This window comes from Nanorana parkeri, unplaced genomic scaffold, assembly GCF_000935625.1.
Source record: "Nanorana parkeri isolate BGI_ZX_2015 unplaced genomic scaffold, ASM93562v1 scaffold613, whole genome shotgun sequence".
NCBI lineage: Eukaryota > Metazoa > Chordata > Amphibia > Anura > Dicroglossidae > Nanorana > Nanorana parkeri.
In genome coordinates this window covers 219364-238657 of record NW_017306881.1, presented here as the reverse complement: position 1 = coordinate 238657, position 19294 = coordinate 219364, and the positions used below count along the sequence as shown (strand labels likewise).

General features: G+C 37.1%; 1 protein-coding gene across 3 annotated transcripts in view; it reads right to left on the bottom strand.

Moving 5' to 3' along the window:
- Positions 1-19294, bottom strand: part of LOC108792206 (bifunctional heparan sulfate N-deacetylase/N-sulfotransferase 4) — a 278647-nt gene that overhangs the window by 153994 nt on the left and 105359 nt on the right. For all 3 annotated transcript variants that reach the window (XR_001941547.1, XR_001941548.1, XM_018562927.1), the window contains 2 exons: positions 15722-15876; positions 2881-3066 (listed from right to left, as the gene is read on the bottom strand). Coding sequence is in view for 1 of the 3 variants with exons in the window: in XM_018562927.1 (XP_018418429.1) it covers positions 2881-3066; positions 15722-15876 (341 nt within the window). In the remaining 2 variants the exon portion in view is untranslated. The remainder of the gene's footprint in view (positions 1-2880; positions 3067-15721; positions 15877-19294) is intronic.

Below are 19294 nucleotides of genomic sequence, written 5' to 3'. Positions count from 1 at the left end.
TATATATATTGGTGAACACTGGATGGTGCTGTGACAGTCCATAGTATAATGCTATGTTATATTGTTACTTGTTAGTTTTGAGTGTGGCTAAAAGTGTATTTCCAATTTGGAGCCAAATTGGGATAACACTAGATTTAAGCACTGTCTGTTCTAGCAGAGGCTTAATGAGCCAGAAGCATTGTATGTTAATGAGAGGAAGCTCAAAATGTCCATATTCCTTCTATGGGCTCCTGTCACTTTAAAATTGTAGAGAGCAGCTTGCAGACTATACAATGGCTTGCTCAACAGAGACATCTAAAAGATAATTTAAAAAATATATATTTACTGAGGTCCGCTAAAGAAATATGTTGTTACCCTGTACATTGGAACTATATGTGTTTTTCACAATATGTTTTGTAACCCTGAAATACTTTATTCTCAATAAAAATATATTTGAAAAAAATATATATATATTTAGAACATACTGTATGAATACACACACAAAGCAAACATATAGTGGGATTTTCTCAAATTTGACTGCATAAGTTGAAATATACTTGTAGTTTAATACAGGAAAAAAATACACTTTACCAAAATGGCATTAAAAATGTTTTTTTTAACCTTTTTCTTGATTTTTGTGCATTGCTATTTTAGACATATTTTCTTCATACAAATGGAAGTGTTAAGTCCTACTTCACATATTAGTTTTTAGTGAAAAAATATTATTCTTTCAGTGTCTTAGTTCAATGAAGACCCTCAATTTACAATGTATATTTGAGTACTAATAGTAAAAGTAATATCAATTTAAGAAACAAACATATGAATACACTGTTGTTGTACAGGAAATTATGATGGTTTGTGTAAAACTCTTTTCTCCACACTTACTACATTGTGGTTGTTACAAGAAAAGCAATGGCAGTGTTTTGTGCATTGATCTTTCCCTGAAAAACTACACAAATTAAAGAATTCAGTGCCACTACTATTAGGTCCCAATGAAAACATATCCTTACACTAAATGCAGACACACAATCATCAAATGCACACTTGTCTACTTCAATAAAATAAACCAGAATAAAAGAAAATATACTGCACTGTTAACACATATAAAACATTTGTATCGTGGTCACTATTATTTTTTTGAACATTCCTTCTAGAAAATGAAGGCACTCTTTTCCACCCAACTTATTGTATAATTTATGCAGTGTCTCTGTCAAATTTAGATGTGAATTTAAAACAGATATTTACTACTGATACATATATATATATATATATATATAACAGGTCTTTGCTATTTTAGACATATTTTCTTCATACAAATGGAAGTGTTAAGTCCTACTTCACATATTAGTTTTTAGTGAAAAAATATTATTCTTTCAGTGTCTTAGTTCAATGAAGACCCTCAATTTACAATGTATATTTGAGTACTAATAGTAAAAGTAATATCAATTTAAGAAACAAACATATGAATACACTGTTGTTGTACAGGAAATTATGATGGTTTGTGTAAAACTCTTTTCTCCACACTTACTACATTGTGGTTGTTACAAGAAAAGCAATGGCAGTGTTTTGTGCATTGATCTTTCCCTGAAAAACTACACAAATTAAAGAATTCAGTGCCACTACTATTAGGTCCCAATGAAAACATATCCTTACACTAAATGCAGACACACAATCATCAAATGCACACTTGTCTACTTCAATAAAATAAACCAGAATAAAAGAAAATATACTGCACTGTTAACACATATAAAACATTTGTATCGTGGTCACTATTATTTTTTTGAACATTCCTTCTAGAAAATGAAGGCACTCTTTTCCACCCAACTTATTGTATAATTTATGCAGTGTCTCTGTCAAATTTAGATGTGAATTTAAAACAGATATTTACTACTGATACATATATATATATATATATATATAACAGGTCTACCTGTAAAAGAAGAAAAAATATCTTTTACTATTGTTGGACAATCAATATCAATCATTTGGCGTCTTTTCAAAAACTATCCTATTCTGCACAGTGATTTAGGAGGGGTTTTCTTATTTTTGGTGTTCCATTTCTAAACGCTCTGTAGGTGTTTAGGGTAAAAGGCACGAAAGCTGGTATCAGCTAGGCAGGAGAATGCTTGTTGTCACCTTGCCATGGCATTATTAGCCTACATGTCTGACATTTCAGCCTGGAAGCATCAGGAATGGGGATAACAACACTTTAATTACATTTTTTTACTGAACAATGTAATTAACACTTCAAGAGCTGAAAGTGAGTTAAAAAGACATGGAGAGCTCTAGCGAGCACATTATCTAGCATTACAATCTTAAAAAATTGTTTATGAATGCTGGACATTCTTCAGCTGTCATATTTGAGTTGAGGTAAATTTTTATAAATATGCCCTTTAGGCCACACTAGACCAAGTGACAGCTTTGGAAACAACAGCCATCTATATGGAAAGAAAGTATATCACTAATTATTTACACATATGGCAATACAATATAATAATAATAATGTAAACATAAAAAATATGTGTATAGATGTTATATTGCAAGCTCTCATGAGGAGCCCTCCTTACCCTCTTGTCCTGCACAAACTGCTGGCACTATAAAAATGCTGTATATCCTGTAATATTAATTTTACTATGTTGATTTGGAAATAGTCAGTCTGCTGTACGTTCATGGAAAGCATGAGACTATACACCAGTTCAGGTTTTCACATATCAGGCAAGTTATTTTCTAATGATCGTCTGTGTGTGTATTTCTGTGTATGTATATAAAAACATTAGTGCTCTACCTTTTAACCATCATTGTCTCAAGTAAAAACGTAATTAAAAAAATTAAAATAATGAAGCGATATGTTTAGGTATAAAAGATATACAATTTTGCAATGCAGCTTATGAGTATAATTACCATTATCCCATTGTGCACAAAGCCCTGTCTATATCGGGCAGGTTTCAGATGAGGGTATTCCTCAGTGCTTGTAACTTTAATGCCCCATACCCTCTTCCAGGCTTCATAGAGCTGCACATGTACTGGGTAGACACCGGAGTGATGTGGAGCCACCGCATAACCCATGTTTGTTGGAATGCCATGTTCCTAAAAAATAATATTTGGAGTTAGTATTAGCCCAGAGCTGTAAGTTTGCTGGATTTCACAGAAAATATTTTAAGGCATACAATTCTAATTTTCTAATGGTTACAGTGGAAATATGGGTGTGCACTGAAGTGTAAGTAATGCTTAAATATAACTTGTTATTAATCAATTTATCAGGTGCAGTTAATATGTTGCAGCCTTTTTATTGCTTGCCATCAATCATAAATAAATAAATACCTGATTATACTTTCAGTGTTTTCTACATTACCAGACTTTTTGTGTTGTCCTGACCACACTAACCATGGTTGCAAACCCATGCTAGCTTGGTCAGTTTGTGTGCACTTTTCTCTCTAATAGGAACAGCAGGATACTATGCTGACTCTTGGCGTGCCTGCAGTCTCATTGTTAGCCTGTGACATCACAGACACACAAGTCTAGTGTTTGCCCTGTCTGGAATGACTGACAGGAGCTTCCATCAGGAATCATGCTGTCAAAAGTTGGTGTAATGGCACACAGTATATTATGAGGAGAGTGATCCTCTGTTGTGCTTGGGTGACCTCACCTGTCACACTTTGCTTTCAGCAGCTGCAGAAGTATGCATCATTCACTGCATAGGATCACTCTAATGGGTGCCAATACTATGATTGTTGACAGTGTAGCTTCAGACAGGAACAGTTGTCAGTTATTGCAGGCAGAGTTAAAAGAACTTAACAGTGTTGGTATCATGGAGAGGCTTTAGGAAACAATGCTTTCACAAACATACATTTGTACTGATCTCTCTGCCTAAGATCTGACCCCTGCAGCAATGGCAAATGCAGAAAACATTTCTTTAAATACATCACAATCTATGGAGCCATCCCCATTTCACCCTTGCATATCAGTAGTTGTGAAGTAAGGGAAGGGAGCACAGTAGAGTGTTTGGGGAGGGAATGTTTGCTAAAGCCTCCACAGCAGAGAGATTTAGAGCTATTGCAGTCATGAGACAGCAGGAAAAAATACTTCTAAATAGTATTCATTATACTTTTATTGCAATACTGTGGAAGTCATAAGTTTGTATTATCATACAGACATAACTTCCTGCTCCAATTACCATCACTTTCAAGCAAATTAATTTTAAGAGAAAAAAAAATCACAGCAGATTGAAACAATGCAGAAACAACTTTAACTTTTCATTTGTACACTGCCCAGAGCTGGATTACGACCAAAAACAAAATAACAGAGGTTTATCAAAAAGGCAATTGACAGGGAAGGTACCATCATCCCCAATTAGCAAACAACCACAAAAAAAGTAAAATTGTATTAGTGGGATTTTGTAGGTACAAGTTCAATGGACAGGAAATCAAATTCATTAAAAAGTTATCTATTTAATTTGTTTTTCATCAAAATCATAAAAAACAGAGAATCTGATGCTGTTAATTTGTTATATTGTCCAAAGAATAAAAGTAAATACACCTCCCCTAAGGTATCCATCATTATGCTCTAATAATCATGTTAAACATTTTATCCATTTATATATCTTGATATTAAATAATGATGGAACTGTGATGGTCTCTCAATGAGTCAAAGAGACTAGCAGGCATATAATAACCGAGTAAGAACCAGTAATATAAAAACATGCAATCTATCCATGTGTGCACTAGCTCAACTGCATCTGGCAGCAACCCAGAAGACAACCAAGAGGCAACAGCCAGCATTATTATCTTTTATAATTGTTCCCTTTCCTTATGATGCATATTATTTTAGACTAATCCAGTAATCTCCGAAAAAGGAGGCATTTGATAGGTACACTAGACCAATCTGAACATAACCTAGGCCAAGGTGTGCCAGGGACATGATCCTTACACTGCATTTACTAAAAGAAAAAAAAATTGGCAACTGAACCTCGCACCTAGCAGCAACACATATGCCCATGACTCCACTCTCTTCTTAAACATGGTATAAAATTATATTATTTGGCCTCCACTCCCACAGTAAATTTTGCATATCATTGTAAAATTCCTCTAGACACTGACAGACTCTGTGAAAACATACTACTGTATTAAATGTGTGAACTGCTGCATTGTCATTTTTTTTTGTTGTATTACCATTAAGGAGGCAAAAGGTAAGATAGTGTACATAACAAGCTGGGCTGTTTAGATGGAGAAATACTAGTCTGCTTTTCTCAACCAATAGATTATTTATTTAAATCATTGTGGCTCCTAATAACATTTTAAGAAACTCCTCAGCAATTGCTCAGTTAGGATTTGCCTGTGTAATTACACTTTTCAGCCCCTGAAAAGGAAGCCAGTGAAAGGCTCACTTCAATAGGAGTCCAAAATAAAAATCCAGAAATAAGGCAAACTTTGTGCAGTTTGGTCAAAAAAATATATTTTAAACTAACCGTATTTAAGTTATTCAGATACGCAAATTTGTACATTTTCACAGAGATCTAATAAAGTACTTTTTTTCTTTAGGATTCAGCTAGAGTGATGGCCAATTATTCAATTTGCTCTAACCTTACTTTGGTACCAGACTTTCAAGACGTTATGATGCTTCAATGACCTAGGTGAGCTGTCTGAATCAAATAATATTAAGTAGCTCTGTAATTGTTGTAATGACAAAAATGTTATAATATTTTCTATATGGTATACCCATATCAACCAGAATTACTATTTTTATAGATCCTGTTTCATAAATTGAAAAATGATAATACAGCAAAGAAAGTGAATTCAAGGACGAAACTAAAGCAAATCAGCAGTAACTTTACAGATTTGACTTATTTTCTTAAAGGTCAGACAATAAGATTATCTACTGAAATGTGTCCCGAGAATGTTAGATGAAAAGAAAATTCTTCCTTCATAAAAAAATGAGGCTCTTCCCAAACCTACGGATCTGTTAGAAGTGGGCAAGAAAGGATAAAGTGACCTTCAATTTAAGTCTATCATTTTCCAGGCTGTTTTGTACATTTAAATATTGTTTGAGAACAACAGTTGAGTGAATTTAACACCTCTGAAAATTGAGGCTATAAAACCGCAACACGATACTCTTTTTATCCTGATTTTATTACAGTGTCTAACTGAGCATATCATAATGCTTGAGTACAAAAATTGGAAATTATAGGGGCCGCAGGTTTTATGTCCAGAAGATAAAGGTATTGATTCTGACTAAATAATATGTCTAAGGAGAGACCAAATGCAATAAAGGCTTCCATATGAAACTTGATCATTTTGATAAGAAATACGCAGCTTTGAGTTTTTAATGATTTTTATTTTATAATTATAGCAAAATTAATATTTACATTTTGTCTCTCTTTTATCAGAATGATTATAGTGTGCAGTGGCATAGGGCTGACAAGCCTTTTCTAGGCATACAGTCTTGGCAGTCCCACCACCAATCTGAATTCACCTCAGGTTTTTGGAAGTTATGTTATTTTTAAATTGTATAGCTGATTAAATGTAGTACATTTCTAAATTCCAAAATTGGCCGGTAGAAAAAGATTATTTGCCAAAAAGACCCTCCCCACAAACCTAACCACAAGTCAGCTCAGCTTTCCACATACATCTTTTCAGATTTGAGCATTGATGTCAATACCCCCTTTTCTTGATCTGGCTTGCTCTTTACTAATCCCAGAACCTAAACTCTGTTTTCCCCTCCTGATGATTTAGGTGGTTTTATCTCAAATAAAAAGCACAAAAAAAGTCTATTCAAGTTTCGACTGGCTGAATGCCAGAAATGTGACTATCAACATCAGACTGTTTTTCAGAAGTACTGGTCCTAGCAAGTGCAAGATAATGTAGACCTGAACATGTAGACTTTTAGACTGTAAAGTTCAGGTTTCTAAAGCTGAAATAGCTTATTTATGAAAGTAACAAGATTCTAAGTGGTAATTTATGTAGTCATTTAGTTATGACTAAAGTTCTATTTTGACCAGAATCCTAAAATGAGTGCCATTATGGTCGGCATTATTGCAGCTTTTATGATAATCTAATCACATTATCAATTTCTCTGCATTGTTACCCTGTCATACCTTATATCTCACATTAAAAACTAGCAGATGTTTTATACTAATGTATGCCTGCAGTAGTGTTACAGTATGCCATAGGGATGTTTTAACTGTGTCCTTACCAACCTATATAAATAATTATAAAATCAAGATCTTATGCTTATTAACTCTTTTCCCTCATTCACACTGTAATTGGCTGGCACTTACAGCTCCATGCTGCGTGCAGGGCCGTACCAAGCAGCTCCCGGGAAGGACAGGTGCTGCGTGTGATTAGAACGCAGCCCCTGTCCTTCTCTATGGGACTACGTGGCCGTATGCCCCCCCTACTCTTACCCGCCCTGCACGTCCGTGTGGGTGCGAGTGAGTGTACTCGTACGCTGACAGGATGGATCCTGTCTGCGTCCGAGCCGGAAAACACGCACCCCTACGGACCTGCACTTGAGGTGAGCGCAGGGGGGAGGCGTACAGCAGCGTAGTCCCATAGATAAGGATGGGGGCTGCGTACTAATTACATGCAGAACCTGTCCTTCCCGGGAGATGCTTGGTACGGCCCTGCACGAAGCACGGAGCTGTACGTGCCAGCCAATTACAGTGCGAATCAGGGCTTTGGAAGGGTTTCAGCAGTGTAGAAAATGTATTTTTAATACTAATAAAGAAGTTTTGTCCTTCTCTGTAAATGTAGAGTGAGGCTACCCTTTGACATGTTTGAAGATCAATTTTTGAACCAACAATGTACAAACCTCTGCTACCACGTAAGGTACCCAAGGACCTCCATTCATCTCTATTAGGTTAGCAACCTCTGTTCATCATAAAGATAAATGGAGGTCCTTGGAGAGAAGCTGACATTACAGGAGTGTGGGTATGAAGTTCCGAGATGAGGTAAGGGCATCCCTACTGTCCACTGATGATGGGAAATCAGTAAATGATTTAAAAGATGTTTGATGCATTTCTTTTGGCTATAATTTAGCAGATGTTAGTATAAGCATTTTAAAGTGGTAGTTTTTTTTGTTAGAGTTAATCAAATGAAAAACTAAACAGTACAAAATATGAGAATGTTTAAGCAAAAGTCCTGCAAACAGTTTGCTTTACACACAATTTTTACACCATACAGCCAACTGTTGCAGGTGTCAATCAGCAGCAGAGCTTGGACATGCCAGGTTTGGAGGTCTAAGCATCTGTGGCTGCTGAAATGCAGAGAGAGAAAATGCACTCACCCTAAGCTACCGATTGGCTGTTACAGCTTTCAGTCAACAGCTAGGGACAGGTGCATCCTGGTACAAGCTGCCAAAGGATCAGTGGCTTCTAAACACAGTAAGAGAGAGGGCATAATTAGACACCTGCATTCAGTAGAGAGGGCAGTAATGGAATTGCCACAGCAAATATTGAGATGGTGACCCTGGTTTACAATATCAGTCAATATCGATTTTAATTTATCAGGCTCTTGGTTTATTCAGATTCAGTCATACAGCCCAACTCCAACCATCTTTTTTATAGAGTGGGGCAGGGTCAGAAACTTTTTTGTTTTGCCAACTATGTCCCTATTGGGGAGCTTTTTTCAATACTTCCTGTCAAGATAGGAACTGATAAGAAAACCCTTCAAAAGGAACAAAGACCAAAACAACATTTTTGTAAGCGTGAGAAAGGGTTATCATTTCTGACAGGAAGCAAAGGAAAATATACCAAATTGGATCATAGACAGATATATTAACCTAACTACCAGTGTTTCTTGGGTTTGCATGGCGTTTGGAACATGGGCTAACCAGCCAGGTGATGGTTTAGATCTCCAGGAGGGGGAACACGTCCTTTTCCCACAATATTTGTGGGGATCGTATGGTGTGCAGTATATGCCCAATGTCAGTAGCCCAATGTGCTGCTCTGGGCTCATGCACTCACCTGTCCCATTGTCACCTTATGTTGCTGAGACCCCCCATGTCAGTTGAGTGGATTCTGGCCATTTTGAGCACTCAGGCAGGGTGGCTACTATGCACCCCATCCTTGGGCTTTTGTTGGGGCAGAGACCAACCAATTGTGCAGTGCATGCACAACAGAGTGCAGCCACACCACCTATGGGGTTGCAAGCTGCAGGCATGTGGTCATAGCAGAGGAGGAGCATATAGGGAGGGGCTCTGACTCACAGTTGGCAGAAGCTGCAGTAGGAACAGTAGATATGTCAAATTCAAAACTTTGTGCTCAGCACCTAACTAAGCAGCAGACACTAATTTCAGTAATGTTATCCAGAATATAAAATTATAATAAACATAGAAAAGTAGAAATATACATGATTCTTATGTTTAACACTTTGTTCATATATAAATGTGGAATATTAGCTTATTATTAGGTATTATCATTATGACTTTCTCTTTTGTAGAGATTATGACAGGCAGTCCTGGCTCTGTATCTGTGCCTCCCTATGGTCCCCACCCAGGGGGACTGGGCCATAGCTGTGTGCAGTTTAAGCCTTTGTGCCTGTATATGTAAGCAATGCAAGAATTAACTATGGCTGAAAATAAGGTTTATTCTTGAACAATTATATCATTATATCTAACCGACTTTTAATGTTTGTGTTGTATGCCAGTGAACTTTCCTCCTAAGGAAGCACTGCATGAAACGAGTTGAGGATTTGGACCTGTATGGGCTGTGTATCTATGAACTTTGGAATGTTTGCAAATTGTGGCTTACAGTTGTAATACCCGCAACATATAGCAAGCCTTTAAAAGTTATGTTTAAAATCCTTTGAAACAAACAATCTATTGTTCATTTGGAGGTTCCTTTCTTTGTGTATGCACAATAAGGTGTTTAAATACATTTTCTTTACATTGCATTTATTGTTGTGGGTACCAGTAAAAAGCCTCGTCTGCTTTGCATCATCCTAACAGTAATTATATTTTCCTATTATCCCAGCTTGATTTCTGTCCAAAGCCTAATTTTCCCTAAAGCAAGCCTCCTGACCTCCTGTTCTCATATATTCCCTAGTTTAGTTTAACGGACTGGCATACAGTTAACTGTTTTTTTTTTTAATACTTCTAAAAACCAAACTATGAAGAGAATAGTTACAACCGGTTAATGTTTTGTTGTCTGTCTCTCATTGAGGAGGTTTCCGTTTACTTCTGCTGGAGACACACAAGGAAGTGAGAGGAAATCAACTGTTAGCAAGTTGTTACCACTGGAAAATGGAGGATCTAACCATTCCCCACTCTTTCCAAAGTTGAAAAATAATAAAAATCTTTTTACTGGAACTTACTGAAACAGGAAATGTGTGTTCCTTAGTATATTATATATAAATATTTTTTCTACATAAGCATATTTATTTGCATATATTTGCATAGCTGAGAATGCATTTGTAATGCGTACCAGCATCCATGCTTAGTGAATCATACAGGTCTACAGGTCGCACTAAGGGCTGTGTGCAACCATATTTAAAAGGTATCTCGTTTAATTGTTTTTGGTCATGTTTTCATTGCTGTCTGTGTCCCCAATCTGGAGATTTACCCCTCTATTTATATACTTATATGGGTGACCATTGTCACTGAAAATATATAAAAGGAAAAAAAAAGTCCCTAAAAGAAGAGGTAAGGGAAAATCTTCCAATGGGAACACCCTTTCCAGGTACAACTGTCTAAAAGGGGAATTCCACTTACTTTGGGAGATTTTCTCTAACTTCCCTACCCTATTACAAAGAATAGAGAATATTTGCAGGAGCAGTAAATGCTGTGGTTTTGAACAATAGTTTCGGACTCACTGGGCATTCAGCTACTTGGTGTGGGTGGTTATGAGTTTATATAATGTGTCTGAAGTACAAACAAGTTACTCATAATTTCTGTGTGTTATGGATTTCTATGGTATGTTACAATCTATACCCTGTCTTGATAGGCACTTGGATGTGTAAGAATAGGTGCCCAGCAAAAAGCATCACTGTGGCTTTGGAAAAAGAAACACTGCTACTATTGTACGGTAATTAGAACTCCCTGGGACTAATGCTTTTTCTGAAAGCTGAATACAATTTAATTCCTAATTGATTAGGTATTTTTATAGCACTCTTGGCTTAAGCAATGTGCTTCATAATGTAATTTCAAAGATTTATAACCTTCAAATTTAGACTACACATTTGAAATGCAGAACAACCAAGTGGGATTGTTCTGGATTCTAATCAGCTTTAGATATTTAATTGCAAAGCACTGTAATTACTTTTGAGCCCTGCCCAATACTTCAAACATGGTTATTTAAAAGGTAATGAATGCACCAAATGCTCAATAGGATTCCATTGTACGCTTTTAAATAGATATAATGATTTTGTGGGTTATACAGAATTTACATTAATATATATTTGAATAATTTGCATTTTATGTAGGGCATATTCTATTTATCAATTAAAGAAGGCCACATAAAAGCAGCTATAGGTGGCATCTATTCAGTATGATGGCACCTTTCTTATCAACAAAGGAAAAACAGCAAGCGCTGGCTTTTTACATTGCTTTAATGTTATGAAAATAGCAATTGCATTCGGCATGTATAATTAGAGAAGAAATAATGGATATCTACTGAGAAGTCATAAAAATGTGAATTATAACATTAAAGTTCAAACAATTTTCTTATTATGAATAGCAACAGAAAAGGCAAAAGAACTGATGAGACAAACTAGCCTTATCTGTTAACTCCCATTGTAACTTTTAATTCACAATGCACATTTAGCTAACTATTAGTTTTGGACAGCTTAAGTTTTATCTTTTCTATTACTAACAGACAGTAATAATATTTAGATTCTATCATTTTTTATCTGCATATAATTTGCTATTTTGCAGAAAATGATTTATTCAGGTCTAGAATTAGTCCAAAAAATACATTTTGTAATACTTAAACAATGTTTTACATATACTATATATTACAATCTGTTTTCTGGTCTCCTGAAAGACTAAGGGGACAATTTAAAATGAAGCCCTATCTGCTCTTTGATGAGCACAGCAATATTACTCCACATTGCAGCAAACCATTTCATATGTTATTCATAAAATTCAGGCCTCAGGAGTTGATCCTGTACCGTCCTATGGAATTTTCTCTGCATAGTGCTAGAGAAAGAATTTAGTGTTGGAGGAGAAAGTTGCATAACTCTTCCTACCACGTTTGTTATCATTTGATTGGCACACTGTTTGCTTCAGTACTCAAGTGAAGTGCCATTTAAATGATAAAATGCACATTTCTAGGGCACACCATAGTAAAGCCATACCACTACTTTATATATGGTTCTCTAATTGTCTTCTTTTGATTACCAAGGAATACATAATCATGTAGTTTTATTGTAAATGCTATTGATTTCCAAATTATACTAAAGTAACCATACTGACACCATTAACACCATGTAAATATATCATGTATATTAGCTACTTGTTATCCACTGATATCAGGTCTCTGCTAGATCTGTAGGCTAATCAGTCTTTCTTAAGGTGCCCATACACCTTACAATTTATCTGCAGATTTTCTGTGGTCAGATGGAAAAAGTGCAACAGATTGGCCCAGGTGGAGATTACTCCATCCACACAGTTAAGTGTAGATGGAGGAATCTGTTGCACCTTTTCCACCTGACCACAGAAAATCTGCAGATAAATTGTTCCTGCTGGCAGGAAGAGAAGAGTAGGCAGTGTGATGATGTCATCAGTGTAGTCATGGTGATATCACTATAAAATCAGCCAGTTGGAGTTAGGTTGGTTTTTTGTACTTGCTTTGGAGTCTGGCAGGGTGCCTGGATCACAAAACCAGCTTAGCAGAATGACAACTCTGTTGTGTATTCAGCTACATACATGGAGTTTAGTTTTAACATGTGCTGCATCATCTGTTTGGTTGTGTTTTAGTGTAAGCTCAGGAAGGCAGTGCAAACTACACTTGCAATCACAATAGAAATGTGGTTATATTTCTAAAGTGACATTAAACCCATACGTTAAATCTTAAAAATGCAATCAAGTACCCAAACTATTAACACTATTTACAATCAAGTACCCCAAAAAAATACAATCAAGTACCCAAACTATTATTTGTGTATTACTCGGCTGTAGATCCTCAAATCATCTCTGAATTCATGGTGATACTGTGCTTCCTTATGGAGGGTGGCTACTTTTGTTCCCCATGGTCCCCGTGTGTGTTGTAAAGCAGCCACCGCTCCAAGCACACACCTGTGATAGACTACCATTTCAATACAAGGACCCTTTCTAAACTTACCTCTACCTTTCTCCCACTATAATACTATAATACCAAACCTTAATCTGACCTGCAAATGGTTGTGCCATATTGCAAAGTCCTTGCCCTGCCAATCATCACTTTTGGCACTTTGGTTGTCCTAAATCCCTGTAAAAATGTAAGATGTATACGTTGATGTTCTTTTCTTTTTTTTAAAAAAGGAAAACAACAGCCATAATTATAATAAAAAGCAAATACAGCTAATTCCCAGAAGTGAATGATGGGTCTTAGGATCCATATGCACTAACTGCATTGGGGTTGATCTACTAAAGTTATATAGGTGGTTCACAAGGGAAATCTCCCTTAGCTTAGCGAATGAGGTAAAACTTGAATTTCAATCATGTGAAATCCACTAAATTCCCTAGGCTAAGAGAACATTTTCTTGCAAAGTAAACTGCCTATTGGCCTTTAGTAAATCAACCTCATTGAGTGCATCTACATCTTACCTCATGTTGTTAGCCAGGTGCTGTGCAGAGTGGGACATCACTAATGATTACAAAAATCTTTACAAACTGAAGCTTGCAAAATACAATAATTCCCTGAAAACTCTGTATTGATAACTGTGTTCATCCAGTTGCTATTGGGAAAGGCATTAATGCATTCTCAACCTGCATTATAGCTGAGCTTGTTATGACCTGTGGCAAATACAGTCAATTCTATTTGCTGCACGTAATGTTTACATTGAGTAGATAGCTAGTACTGCAATTGGTTACTAGACATGTAAACTGACAAAAAATTTTTTTTTTTTTTCGGTGACCTTCCAGACCCAGGCACACTGAGTCCTTTTTTCTCTAGCAAGAGAATACTAAATATTGAGTTGGGAGCCAAAGATTGTTCTCACTAGAACTACTTATACATAGACTGGCACCCTCTGTCTTTTCATTTATTTTTTCATACTGGTTGATTCACCTATATTATACAACTTCAAGAGGATTATTGTTTGATTCTCCATTACCCTCATTGGGAGCCGTCCATGGAGATAAACCTCTCTGCCCCCTCCTGTGTAGTTTGAAATTGGAGTGGTGAGTGTGATATGATTTATGAGATCTTCATTCTCTCCTGCTTCCTCCTCCCTTCTTTTCCCTGTGTTGGAACCCATTTCTTGGTCATGTTTTGGATCCACAGCAGTTTTGGGATATGTACGTGAGGTTCCTGAAGAAGCCACTTGGTGCGAAACACAACGAACCTCAGAATAATAAAAACCCAGGCTCAATTGCAGCCAATCCTTGCTTGTCTTTATAAGTCATAGGGGTGTGGTGCCACCCACTTACCTCGCACCTCCCTACCCACTGTTATACTTTAGCTGTTGTTGGATGTCTATTTAAAGTTGTGTTAAACTCTCAATAAACTCTATTACTAATAAACTTTATTATCTCATTAACAAATTCAGATCAAATAAATATTCATTGCCTAGCAAAGTGTTTTTTTTGTTTTTTTTTACACAAGCACTTACAGTCTTCATGTTTACAAACAGCTGGCTCTGACTCTCACAGCTCTGCTTCTCTGAACTTCCTTTCTACACAAGGGACAGCACAGTCTCCAGCATATGTCTATATACTAGCCTGCAGGAGGAAAATGTAGGAGGGGGAGGGGACTGGCTTGCCTTGTCTTACTGTGTCTGTGGAAAAGAAGGGGTCACTGGAACTCCAGAATGCCGCTCAATACGCCTTTATTGACACATGTTCAGTATCACATAGCATGATGTTTTAGGGCCACACGGGGTCCCCTTCATAGGGTAAAACAGTGATAATGTGATGTGTGTTTGTGGAGACACACACAGCTTAATAGCACACACAAGGGTGGCTCCATGGGACCCTGCAAGGGAAAGAAGCCACACTTATACAGGATATAAGGATCAATGCTCAGGGGACCAGCTGATTCTGCAGAAACCTAAAACCTTTGAAAATCAAGGAGCAACATCCATTGTAAGTGATTTAAAGCAGCATTTCAAATAGCTTAAAAACATGTTGATTTTAATATAATTTTAAACATACAGGGGTTGATTTACTAACCTTATAAACACACCACGAACAGGTATACACCTCTGTAGTGTGTTCCCTCCCAGCATGATCTATTGGTGGAATCTAGACACCTTTGTAGTGTGTACACACCCAGCAGGTGTGTTGTGCAAAGCCCTGCATGAATTGCAAGGTGATGTTGTGTAAATTAGCTCTACATTGTGTTGCTTGCGTTGATAAATGCAGGAATGTAAATGCATGAGCTAACCATTTTTGTCTAAACTGTGAAGCAGCATTATATATGCATCATGTGCATGATTTTTCCATATATGGCATTAGTGGAAATATGCTTTTAGAGACTTTTTGGTTGATAAATAAGTTTTGCTGTGTAAAAATCACACGCACCTAGTGCGTGCGTGTGTTTAGGTTAGTAAATCACCCCCACAGTATTTGTAATTTTACAGTTAAGCACAATACATGAAATACACTGTACCTGTGCAAATTCTTTGTTTAGGATCATTTGTTCTGCCAAAGAGGACTCATTGTGAAAAAGATGAGGCTGCATATGACTCCACATGTGAGGAAACCACCAAAACTCGTTCACTGAAGCCAATAAAAGATCATCTCCTTTATCTTCCTCAACAGTACCTTCAATAACACAAAACTACCAATTAGTTTACTAATATTACAAAACACCTATTTAAATACATTTTTATCTGTTCAAAATGATATAGCTATATGGTCCAAAGTATTGTGAAAGTACAACTTTAAGGCAATATTAAGACATTGATATGCTATAAAACACATTTCTGTATTTTTATTACCACAGTGTTTAGTATGAGTTCATTTACATATACATGATCAAGAAAATATGAACAATTTAAAAAATAAAAAATATAAAAGCCATAAATTATAAGGGCACTTTTAGTTAAAAAAAAGTACACTAATCTACTCTCCCTAGCTCCCTAAAGTAAACAAACCTAGAAACCCCCTATCTAGCTGGTTACCTAAGAACAATGGTGACCGCCTCCAGTGTTTATCTCCTAAGGTTAGAAATCTTATTTAGGGCTGACTGTGTAGGCACAGTGAGGTGCCATAGACTTGAATGGAGCTAGTCTAGAAGCATGGTCCCATTTAAGTCTATGAGGGTTAATGTAAAAGCACTGCAATCCCTGAAAAAGATTTTGACCCAAGTAGGAAAACAGTGGAGGTGGCTGCAGCTGCTATGCTCTGTATGTAAGCAGGTGGGTGGTGGGTTTACAGGTTACTTAGGTTAGATGAACCTGGGGTGTTTAGGGGTCACCTGAATTTACTGCATGCAAAATAAAATGTCACTAAAGTCATAAAACAAAAGTTTCATATTACCGTCATCATGCTATTATAACATCTTTCACTCTGTATCATTACATTTCTATGCTCATTCAGTGCCCATAAATACCCATCAATACATGTTGAGAACGACATTTCCTGTGTGGCTTTATCAGGGCCGACACTTCAGCTAGGCAAACTAGGCAGATGCCAGCGGCTTCCTTGCACTCTGCCGGCTTCTTGATACTGCTGTAGGATTGCATAGTGTTCGTTTGGAGACGAAGAGGTATTCAGCCAAATACACAAGTGCACAAGCTGCGCTGCACACATCACTTCCTCCTCTGCTCCTGCTGTCACTGAACTGTGATCATCCCGGGGTGTCCAGGTGTTTCCTGGCACTCTATAGTCGCACCCGGGAGCTCTTAGAATCCGTGCTTGGAGTGTCGTGCTGCCAGGTGCGGGGATCTTCAATAGTTGGTTGCATTGTCCCTGGCACTCTGGTGTATCTGCTATGCCTAGCTGCTGCTGGCTCACCCAGGAACTTTCTAGTGCAGATCAAGATAGAGCCTAAAGGACAGTAGGACTCGAAGGGGCCCAGGGGCCACAGGAGGCTTAAGACAAGCATCAACAACAGCCCCCGGTTACAGCTGTTACGAGCCAGTGAGACACGGTTGACAACTCTGCAAGCCAGCGATCAGGACCAAGGAGATGCGTGAATTGTGGGGTCGTTCTTGGAGTAGGGAAACTCTCTTTCACTTTTTTGCTGTCTGTGTACCATAAGGGAAATTAGAGGAAATCTCTCAATGTTTCCGGCTTAGACAGTTGTCCCAATTGCAAGATTTCCCCTTACCTCTTGTTCTGGGGACAACTCTAACAATTTGGATTTTCCCATCACTGTTTTTTCTCACTGACAATGGTCACCAGTACAAATTGAATTTTCCCAATGGAGACATGGCCTGCATTAAAAACTTGGCAAAGGGAATAGCCTTATGCCAGTCTATCCAAAACAAAAAAAAGGTTTTGCCTAGAGATGCCCAGAGATACATATCATCTCCTGATTGCCATTACTTTTGAGTTTCTATGTGGTATCTATTATAGAGAATATAAAATCGAGCCATTCAAGCAGGAGATAAAATAACAGCTCCCGAAAAAAAAACTAATTTAAGAGAAATAAAGACTTTTAATAGTTTAATAACAGTTTAATGTAAAAAATAATAATGATTCTACACCTACACAATATTTATATATACAAACTGAACACTGTCATGAGAAAATTTAAGTGAGATAAAATAAATGCAATTAAAAAATCAAATCTTACAGCTTAGCAATTGACCCCAAAGGTTTAGGAATCAAACACTGAAATAGTAAAAACTATTTTTCAGTCTCATTAGTAAACCTCCATCAGCTTCTGACCTCCTTTGTTAGGCTCCTCCCCTACCTGTACTCTCATTTACAGCAGTGAAAAGATCACCTTACCCCTGCTTACAGAAAACTCAAGTCTGCACCTATCTAAATATATATTTCACAGAATTCTAATACACCTGACTTTATGTAGCAGGTTGTATTATCTAGCAGTGCCCCAAATCAGAAAAAAACACTTTCCAACCCCAAGTATATTTGTGAGTAACTACACAACTGGGTATATTCTCTAACACTTGAAATGAGTACTTGTGATGATGTGCACAGTGCAGAAACCTATATGCATGCATGTAGGAACAAAACAGCATAAGACATGTAATATAAAATGTGTGTAACAGCTATATACTGTATATATTTCTCATATTAGCTTTAAGTTGCGCTGACAATGTATAGCAATGTACTGGCACATAAACTGGGTTAGGCCTTTCAGTCATCTGTATGCCATACATTTCTTTATACATGTTAGACCATATGCTCAAAGAAGAACTGCAAATGTTTTCTCAACCCTTCCAGTGGGGCTACCCCTGCACTGCAGGGGTTGAGTGGTTGCTTTTGTCTAGCATTCTATGAGATAATCCAAATATTTGCCAAAAATCCTGTTGGTATCTATGTATGCCCTGCAACAGTCCCACTGACTGACTGCTAAAAGTCACCTCACTTAGCTGACTTTAGGCTATAGTGGCCTGTCAAGCCAATCAAGAATTAAGTAGGAAGATTCCGCCTTTGGCAGGTGTGATCAGTTAGTGCCTAAATGTAGTTGAAATGAAGCAATTAGAGCTGCTGGGCTAACTTTAAGTTGTCAGTGAGCTCAGTTGAAGCTTGAACAGGTTAACTGTCTTTCAGTTTTTGTATTGTTCTTCAGCATCTGTGATTACCCTGCTGAGAACACACTGAAACAAAGGAATGAAGGGGAAAGACAGAGGGGAAAAGGGTAAAGAAATAAAGCTTGTTAGGAGAGCTTAGGTGATACAAGTCATTGTCCAGAGGGTGTATAATAATATATAATATTCACAGTACAATGTGAAGGAGAGAGATTTCGCTATAACAAGTATTTTACTGAATACATTGTTAAAGGGAAATGCAATAGAAAAAAAATGAACGCATCTTGCTCTGGTGTGATACATTAATTGTTCTATAATGTTAATCCTGCACAGACCGTGAGATACTGTAATATAATGCTGATTCTGCAGCATTGCAGCACTCAGTACACACGTACCTCATATTCCTTAAACACAAAGCATTAAACTAGTGGTGGTGAATATACTGGATCAGGTTGGCCTGAATTGAGGCTCCTGACATCACCAAAAGTCCCACATATTGGGAGTGTGTGTGTGGGGGG